The sequence below is a fragment of the Centropristis striata genome, chromosome 11 (genome assembly GCF_030273125.1).
Source record: "Centropristis striata isolate RG_2023a ecotype Rhode Island chromosome 11, C.striata_1.0, whole genome shotgun sequence".
Lineage (NCBI taxonomy): Eukaryota > Metazoa > Chordata > Actinopteri > Perciformes > Serranidae > Centropristis > Centropristis striata.
In genome coordinates, this window is record NC_081527.1 from 14,745,637 (window position 1) to 14,763,872 (window position 18,236).

Below are 18,236 nucleotides of genomic sequence, written 5' to 3' on the forward strand. Positions count from 1 at the left end.
CATGGTCTCTTGGTCGGTCTGAACTTTTTAATGTGAATTATAATAATACTATAAGGATTTATATATTATAAAATAATCTTTATTTAGTTTCATGCTTTCATACATACCAACCTTGATGTAGGCTAAAAGAGTATAAAGTATACTATTCTGGGATGGTGTCAGACATGTGGTGAAACATTAATACATTCACAAATACAATGCATGACAAAAGTATTTTCATATCACATTCATTCATCTTTCACATAACACATATACCTCAGAGTACACACATGCACACAAACACACACATCCCCTCTCCTCCCGGCCAATGCTGCAATGCTGTTACTGTTTAGTCTTTAAGGCCTCATTTATGTACTTCCATGTCTCATTGAATTCCTATTTTACTGTTATTGTCTTTTCTACGGTCAAATATCTCATCAATTCTTTCAAAATCTGTAATTGTTTATTTACGATATAAACCATTCTTTCCTCTTAATATTGAGAGAACTTTTTAGTTATATTGAAAAATATAAACAAATATCTCAATCCCTTTTGAATAAAGAACGACATTTCTGAGAAGTTGAGATGGACACAAGGATGAAACTACTCTATATCAAAATCAGAGGGTAAAAAACAAATAAAGCTGATGGAATTATTTTTCCGTCTTAGTTCTTCTACTGAGTCTGTATTTTGAGGTGTTTTTTTCCTTTTACAATAACAGCTCTAACATCTATTGCTGCCCATTTAAAATGCACCTGGCATTTTATTAGATCAGCAAGTATCCTTAAGAGGAAGAAACACGTCTAATATCCCTAACTTAAATAATTAAAGAAATAAAAAACATATTTCTAAAATAATATCACAGGGTTTCTACACCCTTTCCAAAGTCAAATTCAAGAACTTTTCAAGGATTTCCAAAATACCTTTTCAAACTTTTCTAGCACCTATCAGCTGTGGTAACTAACACATTTAAATACAGTGCATGCAGTATACTATTTCACTTATTTGTCATATAAAGTGAGATGTTATTATGCTACAAACAATAAAAAATGCTTTGTGACAGAATTCTACAGAAGGCTGACAAATTAAAACACAACAAAGCATTTAAAAATGTGTCACCTGTTTGTAAAGCAGACTTGGCGTCCTATATAATCAAAATTTCACAGCACTTTATTAAAAATCCAAGCATTTGCAACCTTAAAAACATTCAAATTCAAGTGTTTTCAAGGATTTCCAGCACCTGTAGCAAGCCTGCATTAAGATCTGCTTCACTTGTATTCTAATGAAAATTTCTGTTCAGCAGTAATGTGTCCATGTTGTGTCTGTCTAAACCACTAGGTGGAGCTAGTGATCAGTGAGCTCCACCCTTGGGGGCTGAACATAACACCACTGAGCCATTGTTCTCCAGTAAGCCCTCCAGGAAAGACCATGGTAAACTAGTAGGGGGAGTTTTCACATGTTCAGTTTAACAATCAATGAATCAGGACTCCATTTTAAGGGTTTAAAATCTACACAGATGTTAGTTATAATAAAGACAATAGACTGATTGTCATCTTGTATGGTAGATACAAATGTCCCACCACTGGTCTATGTGGAAGAACCAGTAACAAAATGTCAACGGTAACCGTATCCTGTAGTGGGTGTGTATGTGTGCACTTAGGGGTGGAGGTCTTGATGTGTTGAAATGAGAAATGACATGAGAAAAAAACATGCACATGCAAGTATTTCAGTCCAATGACGAGTTATTACTATTTGAAAGAGTTGCCATGTCAAGCAGTAATTAAAAACCATAGTCATGAATGAAAAATGATTGTATACAGTACATAAATGCAGTAATGCGTAGGACGAAAATACATCTGTTGAGTTCACAAAGTGGCTATAAGGCACATTTAAATTATTATCAAAGAACACACACAATTAGTGATTTTCATATTGCACAAGATGCATTTGTCTTCATGCACGCAGTATTCCAGTGTTAACAAGTTATTGATTTTTCAGGGCAAGTTATTTTTAGCTGACAGCTGCTGACTGGAGCAGTGTTTGTTTGGAGCTGATGTCACCTTAGGGGGCAGACAACTTAGAAGAGTGTTAAATTACCTCTAAAGGGTGTGGACTTGAACATTTAAACTGCCATATAGGCATTTCACCTTGAAATGAAACCCATTACTTCTCCTGCTAGATAACCTCTTTCTATACAGAAAATATTTCTTTTGTTACGAAAAAAGCACAATAGTATGAGTCACCATTTTTTGGTATGATCACAGTTTTTACAGTGGGATGAATTTAACAACCCAACATGTATTGTTTTCTATTTTTTATGCATTTAGTACAGTACTATCTTTATATCATGTTGGATGGTGTTCATATTTTGGGAGTGTCTTAAGTGTAACAATAGGATGAAATTAAAGCATGCTCAGCACAAACAATAAATGCTTTAGCTACTGACAGATGACCCTGTGTCGGACACATAGAGCTCTGCATCCGCTGAACTCCTGCCAGCTGGTGGACGTCATGCTCTGTATGTCTGTCATTTTCAAGTCTGACAAAGTCCTTTTTTGCATTAGCTTGCAGCATCATTTGGAAATTCCTAAGCCAGTCTTCATGTACTCGTAAACAACATAACTAATGCTGACAGCCGGAATGACTTTCATAAAGTTTGGCAGGATGCCCCGGTAGAGTCCGAAAAAGCCGTCTTTGGCTACAATCTTCTTCATCAGGCTACTCATGGTGGGCTGGTCTGATGGGTCCAGAGACGCTGGAGAGAAAAAGTATGTTAGGGAGGTGTGTCACATCTGAAAGCATGCTCCTCTACTGTGTGTTAAAGCCAGCATTTCTCCATTCCAGCCTCTTAATTATGCAGGATCTAACTCAAGTGTATGTCTACAGAAAATATTGGGTACCTTTCCAGTGTTTTGACATCTTGCCCAACATGAAAATAGTATGCACTGTGTAATGTAAGCATCACTGTTATCAAATGTCTGACTGAGTTTACCTTGTGCCTGCATCCGTGTGCGTATAAGCGCGAGTGGATAACTGGCCAGCTGGCCGCATGTACTAGAGATGGTCCCACAGGCCACCAACACCAGCACGCCAGGGTTGGCTGAGTCTTTGGGGTGGTACGACAACCACGTGTTCTTCAGAGTCTGAGACACAGGAGGAAGATGATTTAAACTAGATTATAACAGCATAGAACAAAAAATAATTGCTCTGATATAACCCTCTGAACCAGAAAATCCATGTGTTTTTTTTTTTACTTTTTTAAAAATATGTCGCCATTTATTATTACCCAGAAACTGTGACAAACACTTCTGTCAGTAAAAATGACCAAACTGAAGCTTAAAATTGTGATATAATTCTACTTGTCTCATTTAAAATGTTGCCAAAAATAAAGCATTTGCACTATCCAGATCCTGTAAAAAAAACAACAATAAATTCAGTCTTCTTCAGTGTAACTAGAAAGCCAGAAATGACTCCACTGTGACCAACAGTCACATGACAAGAATTCAGAGAAATTCTTGACCCACAGTCTGTTTATACGGAGCAAAGACGAGAGAAGAAGATTAAGGTTTAAAGTAGAAATGTTAAAAATGTAAATTGTGCTATATGGATAACATGTAGAGCCCCCATTTTTCCCCTGTGTTTAACTTTATTTATATGATTCATGGCTTTATAACTGTGTTATACTGCAGACATGACAGTTTGATTTATCCCTACCTCCAGCTATGACTGTGCTGTTTTCAAAGCGGTGCAGGAGTTTTATATTGAAGTGAAAAACTAGGTCACAGTCAATAAAATGAGACAGGAGGAAAACCAGCCCCGAAACTGTTTGGGGTTAAGAGGGTTAATGTAGCTTTACAATCCAAGATTAACTGCTCTATTGCGCATGCAAATGGGTTAATTTAACAAAGTGCACTCTGTTGTGAAATATCACTGAAGGGGCAGAATACAGACCTCATAAACAGCGAGGTCTATCCCGGCATAGGGAATGATGCCCACTAAGTTTGGAACGTAGCCCTTGTAGAAAGCTTTGACGCCCTCCTTCCTCAGGATCTTTTTGGCACAATCAAACATTCCCGAATATTGGCCAGTTTTCCTCAGGGTCAGTCTGGTTTTCAATACCTTAGAGAGAGAGAGTACAAAAGAAGAAAACTGAGGAACAGATTCTTTTCATTTGTGTGGTATTTTTTTGGGGGGGGGGGGGGGGGGGGGAGCTGACATTCATTTATTTTATGATGAAAGAGTAATGCAACAGTTAACTTACCTCCATTGGGTAGATGGCTGTCTGTGCTGTGGCCCCAGCCAGAGAGCCAGCCATAAACCTCATGTGTGTCGGAACTTTCTTGTCCTCTGATGATAACAGCTTTTTATACTACAGAACACACAGCAAGATAAAAATTATATGATTCCAACTAGTTGTAATGTTATTAACCTGTGATAAATAACATCAAATGTATAAAATGTGCATTTTACACCTCACCTGTTCATATGCCATGAATTTGATTGCAGTCTCAGGTGCAATCTTTAAAACGTTAATCCCATTTCCCCTCCACAGTGAAGACAGACCTCCCTCCATGATCATCTGCTTGAAGCCCCCGACCAGACTTATCCGGTTGGTCTTAGAAGAATGAACCTGCAGTACAAATATGTTAGGTTTGCAAGGCAGTTTCACACAGATATTTCTAACCTATTCCCCCAGAAAATAATGCATTTGTCCATTTTCTTTCATATATTTTACCTGCATGAAGACTTTCATTCTGTCCAGAGGGGCAGTACCAGTGCGAGAGACTGCCCCTGCCACTGCACCTGCAACAAGCTGCTTCCACCAATGACCAGAGCTCTTCTCTTCCTCTGTGAACTCATCTGGGATGGCGAGACTGTCACCTATGTCCAGTACCTAGAGGTCACAAAAACACATTTGCTCAAATCACTGTGCAGCGTTCAGACCCTTTCCGCAAAGTCAAATTCAAGAACTTTTTAAGCATTTACAAGCTTTTCGAGCACCTTACAGCTGCAGTAAATTTTTATATCTACTCATTAAATGCAGTTGCTCATTAATTTGGAATAAAACATTTCTTATGTCTTTCCATGAAATGATTGTGACAATGTGATTTATTCTTGACAGATAAAGTATATATCTTCTCAAAACCTGTTAATCAATCTCTTCCAAACGTATCACAATGAAAATGAAACCACAATTAACAGAGGATTGTCTGAAAACAAAATCATTCCAACTTTATGGGCAACTGTGTACAAAGTACACATGCTCAATGGTCACTTTATTAGGCCACAGCCGTACAATCTAGACTTGTTTTACTTCTTTATCTAAAGGCAAACAATTCAGTCTGATAGTGATTTATTATGAAAGTATTGCAATTACAATTACAAGCAGTTTACTGGTAAAAAGAAACTTTATTAAAAATCCAAGTACTTTTCAAACTTTGAAAAGAGCACATGAAAATTCTAGTGTTTTCAAGGATTTCCACCACCCGTACAAATCCAAACTGTGGAAAGTCAGTTTACAGCCATAATAAATACTGTAAAATGTTTATGCCTGAGAGATTAGATCTCTCTCAGGAAGGCAAATGTCACATATAATCTGTGTGGTCAATGTAACAAACAAAACTTCACAAGCCTATAAGCACTTCTCCTTTTGAGGTCTTTTTTCACAGAAACACACAACTGCTGCTTCATTCTTGCCAAACAACCAGTTAGTACACTGGAGAGAGGGCAACATTTACAAAACCTTCAACGTAAGGCTGCAGCCAGGAAGTAAACAAATTAAATGCAAATTTGTGCAAAGAAAGGGCCACATTATAAAAAAAGTCTGAAAAACTGAAGGGGCTGCAACTATTTCAGCAACAAACGAGTATTGAGCTTCTTATTCAACTTCTTGTGAAATCATAATCACTGAGCTGGCTGAACCCTGATCTTGCATGCTTGTTTCAGATAAACATATCCAATGTTTTCCCAAAAGCATAAAGCTGTCTGGTAGTGACACATGTAGCAGCAAGTCAAGGCAACTCTGCAGGGCAACACGAGGGCATATGCAGCTAGTCATGTGTCCTGTAGTCACTCCAGTGGCACATGTATTGTATGAGATGCAATACTGTTTGTTTTGTTACCTAAGACGCAACAAAAAAAATACGCAATGCAATTACATTCTAAGAACATTGACATACAAAGGAGGGGCAGTGTTTCGCTCATCCCTGAGCAAATATCTTGACAATGACATCCTTATTTGCACTAAGAAGAAGCAAAGGAGCAAGCTGAGGGAACTAGTATGCTGCTGTGACCTAATTATACTGGACTGTCTAATCTTTCAAAGCTGCTGCCAAAATGTGGACTGCAGAGAAAATCCATAACATCCAACACAAGAGAACTCATGTGATTAATTCCACTGCAGTTACGTCTGTTTTCGTCTGCAGAATAATGTGTGTGTGTGTGTGTGTGTGTGTGTATGCCCTGTACCGTGGAGTGCTTCCAGTAGCGTATGATTTCCTCCAAGTTGTGAGCAGGGCATAACAGGAAGTGTTCTCTCCACTCGTTCCAGTCCACCATCATGGTCCCATCAATGTCCATACTAGGGAAACACACAGGAACTTCTTAACCTTTGATCCATGATTATAATAAGCATATTACTGACTATATAAAGCTTTCAAGCTACAATATGCAATGTGCTACAGTGAAGATGCATAAGAGTGGAGGTCAAACCTGTGTAATATTTTCTGGGCATTCTCTCTGCTGATGTCCATGCCCAGCTCTGCAAGGGACTGCTGGATCTCTGATGCATCAATGCGCCCTGCAACAACATATAAAGCATTACCCAAATATGCTGCAGTATAAACAGAGGAAATGTGGTTTAGTAAACATTCACTGGCATGTGACATTATATGTAAACACTCGTGCCAAGTATTTCTACAGTTCAACTCCTACCATCGTTGTTTCTGTCCAGACTCTTGAATGTCAGCCGCAGCTTCTTCTCGTGCTCTTTCAGGTATTTGCTGAACTCCTTGAAGTCCAGGCTACCATCTTTGTTCTGATCACCAGAAGACACAATTTTCTGAAAGAAAAAAAGGGACATGCAATCCAATGGTTCATTTGCCTTCTCCGGTAGTATGAGGGCACACACTGGCAGCCACACTGCTAAGCAACTTCATGCAAAACACGAACAGGCCAAGCCCGAAACTCCTGTCTACACAGGACCCCATGGCTCCTGAGGTCTTACCTGTGCAGCACCCTGGCGGAATATACCCATTGCCTTGAGGCCCGCTCGTAATTCAGCGACGTCCACCTTCCCATCTTTATTGGTATCAAGCCTCTCAAACAAGTCCTCATATGACCTCCCGCTATTGGCATCCACGCACCGGGCATTTGATAGTAAAAGCGCCCGTATGGTCTGATACATTGTAAGGCTAATGTGGAAGCAGCAGTCGACACGAGCCGCCCTGCAGTCAGGATCTCATTAGTAATCCATGTTGAAAAACATCCAAACCCTGCTAAAATCTAGTTGTGAGCATCTGCGTCCAAGATTTAAAAAAATAAGGTTTCCCGGTACTTTATTTTGCAGACTGTCCCGTGCAGAGGTGGACTCCTTCGTAACGTCTCAGGCTAACTGCAGTAATCGAGGGCGGAGCAATGCTGGCTACGTAACTCGCGTTTTCTACGGAAAAACAGGGAAGATGATAAAATAGAAAAGGATGGAATAAATAACCCCCGGATTATCCATGTGCATAATCCGGTTTATGCGCCTAGTAGTGAACTACTCCATCTGCTTTTCTACCCTTGCTCCGTGTGATATGTCATGGTGTATTATAGAGGAAATTTAATCTCTCCATCTAGCAGGACGTGTCAGTAGAAATACACATAGCGTTGTATTTCCTACCCACAATGCCGCAGCGCTCAGCGCCACTAGAGGGCGGTGTTTCCTCACAAATGGTGTTGCTCATAATAAAAGGAATCGGTGGCCCTGTGAGTGGCATCTCTGGACCCCTTAGCAAAACTGACAGACTGATTTATCTGACATGTAAATAGGCAGTACTGACTGTTTGAAATTTTTCAGCTCAGTGAGCATTTTTAGACCCTGCCTTTGTTGAGCAGGATATATTTAGGCCTGAAAGTAGAGTGTGGATTATATTGAGTAACTAGGTCATGATTTCTGGAAAGAGACATTGCTATTAAGTTTTTGAAATGTTTGTTTGGGGGCATCTCACACCAAGACAATCTAGTTTGATAGAAAGCACTACAGGTAAGAAAAACATATATATATTTTTAATTAGTATTAAGTATTTTAGTGTGACTTTCCTTTAACTACAATTTTCATATGCATATAATTTATCAATCTTCTATCTATTCTGTACTTTTCCTACTGGGCTGTAACTTGCAACTACTTTCAAGTTTAAGATTCTACATGCATGAAAATATGGAACAATGCTATAAGATGCATGGTCAGTGGTGAAGGGGGCATTCAGATCCTTTATTTAAATAAAGCAGGCCTACCAGTACCACCAAAATACCCTGTTCCAATTAAAAGTTCTGCATTCAAAATATACTTAAATAAAAGTATGTAAGGAAATTCTACTTGAGGCATTAAATGTAAAGAATACTCAATGCAGAAAAATGTTCAGTGTGACTATGTACTATCATATGTCATGTCATCATATTATTATTACTCATACACTAATGTAAAAGCAGGATTTTCCTGTTCCAGCTCATTGTTAATTGTTGTCATTGTTGTTATCCTGATATTTTTCATCAATTAATTGATCACTTTTGTGATATGTTAATATTACCCAGAGCCAATACGTGACCTCTTCACAATGTTGTTTTGTCCAAACAATAGTCCAAACCTAAAAAGTATTAGCTGGAACCATTAAATGTTTCTACATAAAAAACAATTCTCTGTCAATCAACTAACTGATTAATCAACTAAACATTTCTGTTGTACTTATACTGTGTATACAGTTAGGTAATTCATCTATAACCAAATGTGATATTTGACATGCTTTTCATATGTATTGTACCTAAAAATCTGAATTTGGTGATATGACACTAAAGTTACATGAAAAGAATATACTCAAGTAAAGTGAGGCTACCTCAAATTTGTGGCCTTTTAGTGGGCCTACTTAAGTTAATGTATTTAGTTACATTCCACCTCTGTGTGTGTTGTTATAGATAAACTATGCAACAGCATAACATTTTCCCCACCTCAACCAGCATTTAAATGTTACATACATCAGTAACAATATTCCTGTAATATATATGATAAAGCCCATATGAGGGCCCATTCTATTTGAGACGCATAATATTTAACAGATCCTGTGCTTTTAAATATTGGGTTGAATTAAAGACTTCCACTTGTAGTCTGACAGCCTTATATATCCCTGAAGTGAGTGTGAGTATTTCTACTTTCACGTAAGTAAATGATCTGAATAGGTATTCCAGCACTGTTAAGACATAAGTAAGAAAAATAAACTTCATACAAATTATGAGTATAGCTCTTGCTTAATACAATAAACAGCATATATGGCCCATTAGCTTGGACTATGGAAATTCCTTCCAACTACAGATTACAAATTTAATTCAAGCAGTCAGTTATTTCAACCATAGTAGCCTACTGTCATAGTAGCCAGAGTTGTCATATGCTTTTCTTGCATTTCTTCTTTTGGTCACATGAAAGATGATGTCCCTTCTTTTTCCCAACTTCTCTTTTCTACTTTTGTGGTCACGGGAAGAATATCACTGCATTGCATTAACATTGAATGAGTTTTAGCCGTTCAGTGTGTGTCCATTACAACCGTACCCTCAGTATTTCTCTTTTTTCACGCAGCCATTGTGTCCAATCAAACGTTGGAATTTCCCTCACGTCATGAATGATATTTTTCAGTGGGTGGGAAGGAGGAGATTTGAACTTTGGTTCGTGCCTGAAGACTACAGCAATACAGCAACAGCTGAGTGAGCAGCAGTGACAGCAAGAGGAGTAGCGAAAGTGTACAGTTGTCTTGTCAGCTTTACTACTTGTGTTGCGCCACCGTCATCTAGGAAACCATGTCGTTCATTCTTATGAAGAAAAAGAGATTTAAATTTAGAGTAGACTTCGATTTGGAGGAATTGTCATCGGTTCCCTTCGTAAACGGAGTTTTATTTTGTAAAGTTAGACTCGTGGATGGAGGCTTTGCCGCAGAGTCGTCACGGTAAGAATGTTTTGCTATTTTTAGCGACGGTTCACTTGTTTTTTGAACAGGCTAAAAGTAACGTTAAAGCTTAAAGTAACGTTTAGTCACACTTGTTTTCTGGCATTTTTTAAGTCAAGTTTTAGAGGGACACCTGTTGAACAATTGTCGTCTTGGTTTTGCTTCTTTGTTGGCAACGTGATTCCAGGACTTAACGTGTTGTGTAGCGAGTAAACGTTTAACGTTAGCGAGTTAACGTTAACTATCCGGTTGGTTAACGTTATATTTAACGAACACCAGGGAACTTATCTTTTTTCAGGAGAGCAGGAAAGTGTTACGTTGACGTAGGTCCTACCCAAGTTAGCCAGGAGTTGAAGACTTGCCATGTGTACGGAGACAGAAACGGTGCGACCATAACATCAATATCAACGCAGACTGAAAAGAGCAAGTGCTGGTAATCAGCCCAAGAAGATACAAGTTATCTTATCGCAAGATTTAACGTAATTTTATAGAAGGAAATTACATTTTTTTTAAACTCCTGTATACTGTTGATCAAAGCAGTTGCTAAGCAACAAGTAACGTACTGAGTAAACGTGTTGCGGTTGTAACTGCTCCAGTCAACAGTTGAGCCTAAATAAATATATTTATTTAAAAATACAGGTATTATTGTTCTAACCATAATAGCTTTTTTGTGAACAACTTTTTTATTGCTTTTAAAGACAAAACAATTACAGCAGTCCGATCAAAGTAAAAGGTACATTGCAATCCAATTTAAAATAATAATAATAATAATAATAATAATAGGCTAATAATAATAATAATAATAATGATGATGATAATACATTAATTAATTAAATAGAAAATAAATAAATACATTTAAAAAAAACTCCAACTTGGATCTCTATAAAACTCTTACTGGACATGCATAATTGTTATTTGTTAATATCATTTGGAGATTGTTATAAGTTATAAGTGATGACCAAAAATAAAGTTGTAACAAACAAAGAAGCACACAAGGTTATTCCGATCGGGCCTGTGATTATAACTGCTTGCAACGTTAGCTTTTAAATGAGTCACTGTGGAAAAAAGGATACAGGCTAGCACATGTCAACCACGAACCCTCATTACTTTCCCATGGCAACTGTCTTTTCCCCAAACACTGTATTCTTAGTCTTAGTCTCCTCCAATTACATTATTCTCTCCTTCAAAACATATTGACAATCTGGTGTATAATGTATGAGGGTAATCCTTTTTTAAATGTATTGTTTTTATTTATACTACATTGCTGCTGGCAGTGACCAGCATTGTCTCTCTCTGCACATTCTGTATGTGAAGTCGAAATGTACAATTATAGACCAAAATCAATGTGCCTAAAAGGGATGTCTTCTTCCAAAGGATTCATACGTCAACAGCTGGAATAAGCAAATGTTTGCAAAGGAGGTGTGAATACTTCATCCAAGTTTCTAGGAGATCAAATCATAAATGAATAAATCATAAACTAAATTCATAGACTAAATTACACAATGAGGACACATCTGCCTCACACACTCTAGGTAAACCATGCATGGATCTGGCAGATTAGTGATCAATATTTGCTTTTTAGGTTTGTCTGTGCATGTTTTTTGTTTCTGTATGAAGAAGTGTTTCTAAACATGCCTCTCTTACAGGGAGTCAGTCCAAGCCAACTGTGTACGATGGAGGAAGAGATTCTCTTTCATGTGTAAAATGAGTGCCAATGCAGGGACAGGTGTACTCGACCCCTGTGTGTGCCGAGTGTCTGTACGCAAGGTACGGGACATTTTGCCATCAAGTCCTATTTGTTGACAGTTCAGGAATGCACAGTTACAGTTTTCCATTGCAGAGTCCAGATAGTTAACTGAGACTTGAATGTGCTAAGAAAATGTTTGTGTACATAAGACCAGGAGAACTGTTAATTTGTAACCATATCTCAAGTGCTTTGTGCAGGCAGTGGTCTTATTGAAACGACTCACAAAGGTTCTAATAAAAATAATTTGTTTTCATTGATTGTAATGAAACCGTCAAATGTAACCTCTGTGATTTTTGTGTTTTTGTCATTTTAGGAATTAAAGGGTGGAAAAACATTTGCAAAGGTAATAATTCTGTTCTCACATCTGTAGACTGGCATTTGTTGTAAACATAGCAGCTGAAGTATATCCATTAGAACAGGCTTATCGTGAATTTTATGCGATAACAGTTGTCCTCCGACTGCCCTTAGAGGACTTCTTGGTGACTCTATTAACAAGAAATGTTTTTACTTCTAGTTTCCGGCTTTGGTTACTGATTGAAAAATCTGTAAATCAAAGCCCATGCTATGTTAACCAATAACTTTAATGATGAGTTCAAGAATAAAGTTATCTGATTTCTCAAGGATTAATAGTCACGTATGATGTGTTTCCAAAAAGCCTGGGCTGGATTTCTTCAAATGTAGATAACTGTGTCTTTTATAACACCACATAATCATATGATTATGATTTATGCACAAATACTGGAGGTTGTTAATGGTGGGACTTAAGAAGAGATAAACAGACTGTCACAGTTTCTAACTGTTTGATCCTTTATCTGTGTGCAGCTGGGCTTTGCTGACTTAAACCTGTCTGAGTTTGCCGGGTCAGGCAGCACCACCCGACGGTGTCTCCTAGAGGGCTATGACACCAAGAACACCAGGCAGGACAACTCAATTCTGAAGGTGTGTTAGTGTTTTAATGCACAGCTCTACAATCCTCCTTTAAATATTATTGGAAATTAAGTGTCTGCCATTGTTTTGTATAGTCGTAGTTATTTATTCCTACATATATACAAATGTATATCATTAAAAAAGCTTTGATAAGCCTACACCCCGTTCTTACAGAACTGTGTTGCTCTAAAGTCATAAGTCACCAGTTCCTGAGTTCATCAGCAGAAGCAGACACTCCTATGTGAGAAAGTTTGTAAGTCAAAGTTGAACGCCCTGACTGTTGATGCTGTACATGTCTGAGCCTGTGATCCATAAACTGCCTGAATAGGGGGCATTCTTTAAATGTGCTGCTTCTTCCTGAGGCACAGCTCTATAATGGGCTTACATTTAACAAAATGTTCCTACAAACTTAAGTGAACAGCAACTCTATTAAACCACACTTCACAGGAAAACTGCAGCTTTTTTCTGCCTAACCTAAACTGACATTGCTATTCCTCTTTTTTTTCTGTTCCAGGTTATCATCACTACACAGCTTATGTCTGGAGACCCCTGTTTTAAAACGTAAGAGCTCATTTTGACCTTTTTCATTTTATTAATCATCCTTAAAGTCCGTCTGAAATGTTAGTGTGGTTACAAAGATAGTGTCTCAGACTGTCAAAAGTCTACATTCAACCACACAGGAAGGTGTTCTCACAACATCCTGTCTGTCACCACACTAAAAACCCACTCTCGTGTCTGCTTTAACTGACACACACACAGTTTAAAGTTATGAAGTATTATATTGTAGCTGAGATCTTATCAGAGAGCTAATAACACCTCACCTAGTCACTAATCTGCTGACATTTAATCAACAACATCAATACATGATCAGCCTAGAGATTGTATTATTTCTCTTTTGCAAAGAGCTGTTTGTAAAGCAGTTTATCACGAAGGACGTGATGTAACATCCCACTCCTGCCAAAGCCTGTGCCTTTTGCAAACAGCTAACTTTCTTTGACCAACACAAGTTCCTCCCTGCACTATTTAATGTTCCAACTCCCTCTCATAATACACACACTGCTGCCTAGGAGATGCCTAAAGTGTAAACTCAAGGATTGTCTAGTCATTCATCCTACGTGGTGTTACTCACTGTGTGTGTGTGACGGAACAGGAGTGATGACGCTCATTTTTTATTACTATTTGTCTGCCTCTCCACCCTCATTCCTGTGTGTAACAACGACTCTCAGTAACACAAGTGGGGTATCTTGTGTTAATGTCAAGGAGTTGCTAAAAAATGTATTGTTACTCTGTTTTATTAGACTTACTACTTATCCACTAACTAATGTATAACTTCATCAAATACATTGAATTATGTTAAAAGACTGCAAGCTAAAACCAACCCAGTATTTTTGCAGCTAAAGGCTCACCACATTTTAACTGTGGATCAGTCCAATGTATTGATTTTAATATTGCAATAATCACCATCTTTGCCTTTGCAATATTAATTGCGTTTTCCTGACCAATGCATGCCTCAACCTCATCTTTCCAAGCAGCTGGGTCCAGCAGTTAGTCTGGTTTTGTCCTGATTGACATTGACCAGCAGCACCCTGAAACTAGCTTACTAGTTAGCCAGCCAGCGAGAACATATGCTACAGACAAGCATAAAGCTAGGGACTTAGCATGCCATGAGTCAACTATGCTAACACTGGCGAGCTTAATGAATCAAACTTGCTCGCTAAGGCACTAATTATATAAGTGATGCCAAACCATGACTCTCCTTACACCAGCGTCCCTGCTGGCGTTTCATTAAATATTACACCACACACCAGGTTCATGAGGTGTGAGCCAAATGACTTAAACATGCAACATTTTTAGGAAATGGTTAACTTTATAGATGAATTTGTCTTTTTTACTTTTATACTTGTCAACTAGTCTAGGTTTAAATATATTTTTGAAAATCTGGTAAATTAGTCAACAGGAACATCCATAGTGGGCTAAAGTTCATGTGTATAGGAGTCATTCTCAGGGCAGCATCATGCATTGCTGTGCGCTGCCATGTCTTTCTGTATTCTACCACAAGGATTTGCTAAAGTGCAAAATTGTCATTCCTACACATAGAGGCTTTAATTGGGTTAAGGACAGTTTTTAATGTCTATGTAAAGATCAGAGCAGCAGGATCTCTTTTCCAACAACACTAAGTGATAGTTTAGGAACCATCCTGATCCTCATTAACTTCAGTCTTTCCTCTGTCTGTTCTGTTCAGTCCCCCATCTACAGCCATGACTCTGGGAATCCCACAGTCTGAAGCAGAGTGTCTCCTTGAGGACAGAAAGGGTGGCATACACATATCCCATTCACTCACTGGTATGTACTTACAGACTCCAAGGCTTAGAAGATTTTGCTCTTCCTTACAATAGTAATATTTTGATTTTAGTTTCTCAGTTCTTGAAAAGAAACAAAGTAGAAGCTCTTGTTGTAGACAATAGATTCGACAAAGATCCATCCCTCATGAGGTACCATGATTATTCAGGAGTCAATGTAACTTTTAAAAAAAATATCATTATCTTTGTTTTTAACAAACCTCAGAATGAAAATCATCATACAGAAACTAAACTGAGTACATATTTACAAAATGTTAAAAACAAAACTTATTGTTTTAAAATTTGAGTGTGTGTGTTTTTTTTTTCATTTAGGGACTCCAGTAAAGTCTGTATCAGTTCCAGAGGAGCTGGTAGCGTATGGTCACTCTAGAACACCCAGCCATACAAGTCAACAGTCAAAAATCTCAGGTACCAAACACAGAGACATATTTATTCACAACATTACTACCACAGTTACACAAATCATAAGCATAACCTTAAAATTTTTTCTCCCCTCCTTTATTGTAGGTTACAGCTCAAATCACTCCAGTTTAACAGATCTGTGCCATCGGAGGAGCGCGTCAGGAGGTTCTGCCTCCACAGGCATCGGCAGCATCCTGGAACCTAGTGATCAGCAGGGGGAGAGCCGGACCACTCCCCCGGTCTCTGCAACTGAACATCCCTCTACCCCTATTAAAAACCCAAGGTAGTGTTTTTATTTTCTTCCACCTGTCCTTGTAACATACTTTGTCTATTCTTTTCTCTATGAAGGACATTTGTGTGATATTCCATGCTATTTCTGATTCTCCATCAGACATCCAGTTAAGCAGAACTCAATGGAGAATCAGCTAAAGAGAGTTGATGCCACCAGGGTGGATGCGGATGACATAATAGAGAAAATCCTCCAGAGCCAAGATTTCAGCCACGGCTTTTTGGACTCAAGTGCAGAGGGTGTGTACAACTAATCTGTAACTTAGTGGACTTATGAAGGCTGACTTGGAAAAATGCCTGCCATCCTGCTGATGGAGTCAGATTACTTTTAGGTGTTGCAATGCAACAACAGAACGCCTTTAAGAACCTCCTTCAAATGTTGTATGATGCTTAGATGTTTATGATGGCTAATCATAAACTAGACATACATTTAGAACATACTTACCAGCCTAAATATTAAGATTTATTTGATTACGGATTACAGAGGTTTAGTTGGTTCTATGAATACCACAAGGGCAGTTTAACCTCACTGATAGCTAAGCACACATTGTGGCTGCCCTATTACAAACCTCTGTCCTTAACATTTAAGGTTAAATTTATGTGGAGGTCATTCATTTGTTTATTAAAAAATGGTGACTCTCCCTATAAAGTGCATCTTTCCACCTATTTCCCTGGATGTTTTCACGGAGTTCATCAGCTTAAGCTTGGCTACAGTGTCTTCCTATCAATTATCATTTAGTTTTAGAATTTCTTGAAACTAAGCATGAGCCATTTTCAAACCCTGACTGTGCACTGATTAGCAGTATCCTTTTTTCTTATGTGTGTGTGTTTGTGTGTCTAATTCTGCAGAGGAGGGACTCAGCTTGTTTGTTGGTCCTGGTGGGAGTACAGCTTTAGGAAGCCAGCATATGAGGTGGGTGTGATTATGTAACTGTGGATTGTGGGCGCCACGCAGCAAGCATTTACTACTAATCTAAATGCATTGCACATGAGCTAAATTGGGATTCTAGCATGGAATCTATTAACCACCACATGTTCAGATACTTTTAATTTCGCAACATAGTGATAGTTCTGCATATTGAAGAATGCAGCACAGCAGCAGCCAAATCAGATAATGAGCCTCATTTCCTGTCATGCAACACATTGTGGCATTCTCTTTCAGGGTCGCAGCTGGAGCCTTTGAGCAGGTGGTGATCAAGCGCTAGGCTTCGGGAAGCATGTGCCTGTCATAAAGGGTGCCATATTACACTGATGCGGGGAACACAAGACTGAGTTGTGGCGAGGCCAACAGAAATCACTCCAGGAGATTTATTTTCTCTTACGCAATCCCTTTACATCTGACCTGCAGTGTCTTGTTGACCAGGAGAGCCCCCTAGTGTTCAAGAAGTGGAGGTGAAGGCCCTATTATTGGAACATTTTAGTGACTGAGATGACTGGTGTACTGACATTTCTGTGGGCCTACTATGAAAGCTGTAAGACAAATACTGTAAGACTACACAAATTGTTCATCCATTTTGGTGACATTTAAGCTGATAGGTTGTTCTCTGCTATTTAAAAAAACATGTTTAAGTATTCAACATGCTTTTACTTTGGTATGGTTGATTTTGTTTCACCATTTTTACTGTAGCGTAAACTGGCTGGAGGAGTGGACTGTGTCTGTTCCTTGAAGTCCAATATATTTAAAGTAATAGAAAACTGACATTGTAAAAAAGTACAACACCATTGTGTGTCTATAGCTCGTTCACCTGGTTGTGAGGGAGGATGACTGCATTTCAAATACCATGACATTTTTATGTTTTGTTCCTTCAAAACGTCTATTTTTTGTGTGCCTGTGGGTATGTGTGTTGTCTGTAAAGTCAGAAGTAATGAATTTATTTTTAACACAAATTTTGTAAATGTGCCAAACTTAGTAAAAAATGTACATTTGCTGCCACTAAATAAGTCATATATTAAGAATGTTAACTGTGTATGCATTGAAAGTCTACTGTGTAAATCCAATGATGTTTTTAAGATATGTATCCATATGTTTTTAAGATGTTAGAATGTTGATGTTGTATTTAATGCCAAAGAAAAAAGTAAATTTAAAGCATGTGTACACTGGATAAAGCTACTTTTGTGATGTACTTCACTAGTCTTTCTGCAGAAGGGGTGTTGAGAAGTTTTTTATTCAGCAATAAAATGAGAGAAAATAGTAAATTAAAAGATAATTTTCAAATTATTTAAAAAATAATCAGACCAAAACAGAAAATGAAATAGAAACATGGAACATTTTAAAGTCAGAAAGTGGAATTTAAACTGAAAAAGTTTGAGAATTTGATTTCCGGTTTAGGTAAACAAACATTT

The 18,236-nt window shown here is 38.1% G+C and overlaps 2 protein-coding genes across 4 annotated transcripts; one reads left to right on the plus strand and one right to left on the minus strand.

The window, feature by feature from the left end:
• Positions 1 to 45: 45 nt before the first annotated feature.
• Positions 46 to 10,698, minus strand: LOC131980069 (mitochondrial adenyl nucleotide antiporter SLC25A24-like). 2 transcript variants are annotated; one of them, XM_059344216.1, is made up of 10 exons: positions 10,504 to 10,698; positions 6,913 to 7,039; positions 6,691 to 6,778; positions 6,448 to 6,559; positions 4,715 to 4,873; positions 4,457 to 4,609; positions 4,241 to 4,348; positions 3,931 to 4,098; positions 2,972 to 3,122; positions 46 to 2,734 (listed from the first exon to the last, which is right to left on the minus strand). In XM_059344216.1, the coding sequence occupies exons 1-10, from the start codon at positions 10,561 to 10,563 to the stop codon at positions 2,553 to 2,555; spliced, it is 1,308 nt and encodes a 435-aa protein (XP_059200199.1). In that variant the 5' UTR covers positions 10,564 to 10,698; the 3' UTR covers positions 46 to 2,552. The 2 variants fall into 2 exon arrangements, with proteins under 2 accessions (XP_059200199.1, XP_059200198.1); XM_059344215.1 differs by lacking the exon at positions 10,504 to 10,698 and adding an exon at positions 7,205 to 8,691.
• Positions 10,003 to 18,017, plus strand: LOC131980070 (EEIG family member 2-like). 2 transcript variants are annotated; one of them, XM_059344217.1, is made up of 11 exons: positions 10,003 to 10,169; positions 11,816 to 11,936; positions 12,230 to 12,259; positions 12,739 to 12,855; positions 13,358 to 13,404; positions 15,086 to 15,186; positions 15,516 to 15,611; positions 15,711 to 15,888; positions 15,997 to 16,133; positions 16,743 to 16,806; positions 17,056 to 18,017. In XM_059344217.1, exons 1-11 carry the CDS (start codon positions 10,024 to 10,026, stop codon positions 17,096 to 17,098), a joined length of 1,080 nt encoding a protein of 359 aa, XP_059200200.1. In that variant the 5' UTR covers positions 10,003 to 10,023; the 3' UTR covers positions 17,099 to 18,017. The 2 variants fall into 2 exon arrangements, with proteins under 2 accessions (XP_059200200.1, XP_059200201.1); XM_059344218.1 differs by lacking the exon at positions 10,003 to 10,169 and adding an exon at positions 10,257 to 10,553.
• The last annotated feature ends 219 nt before the right edge of the window (positions 18,018 to 18,236 follow it).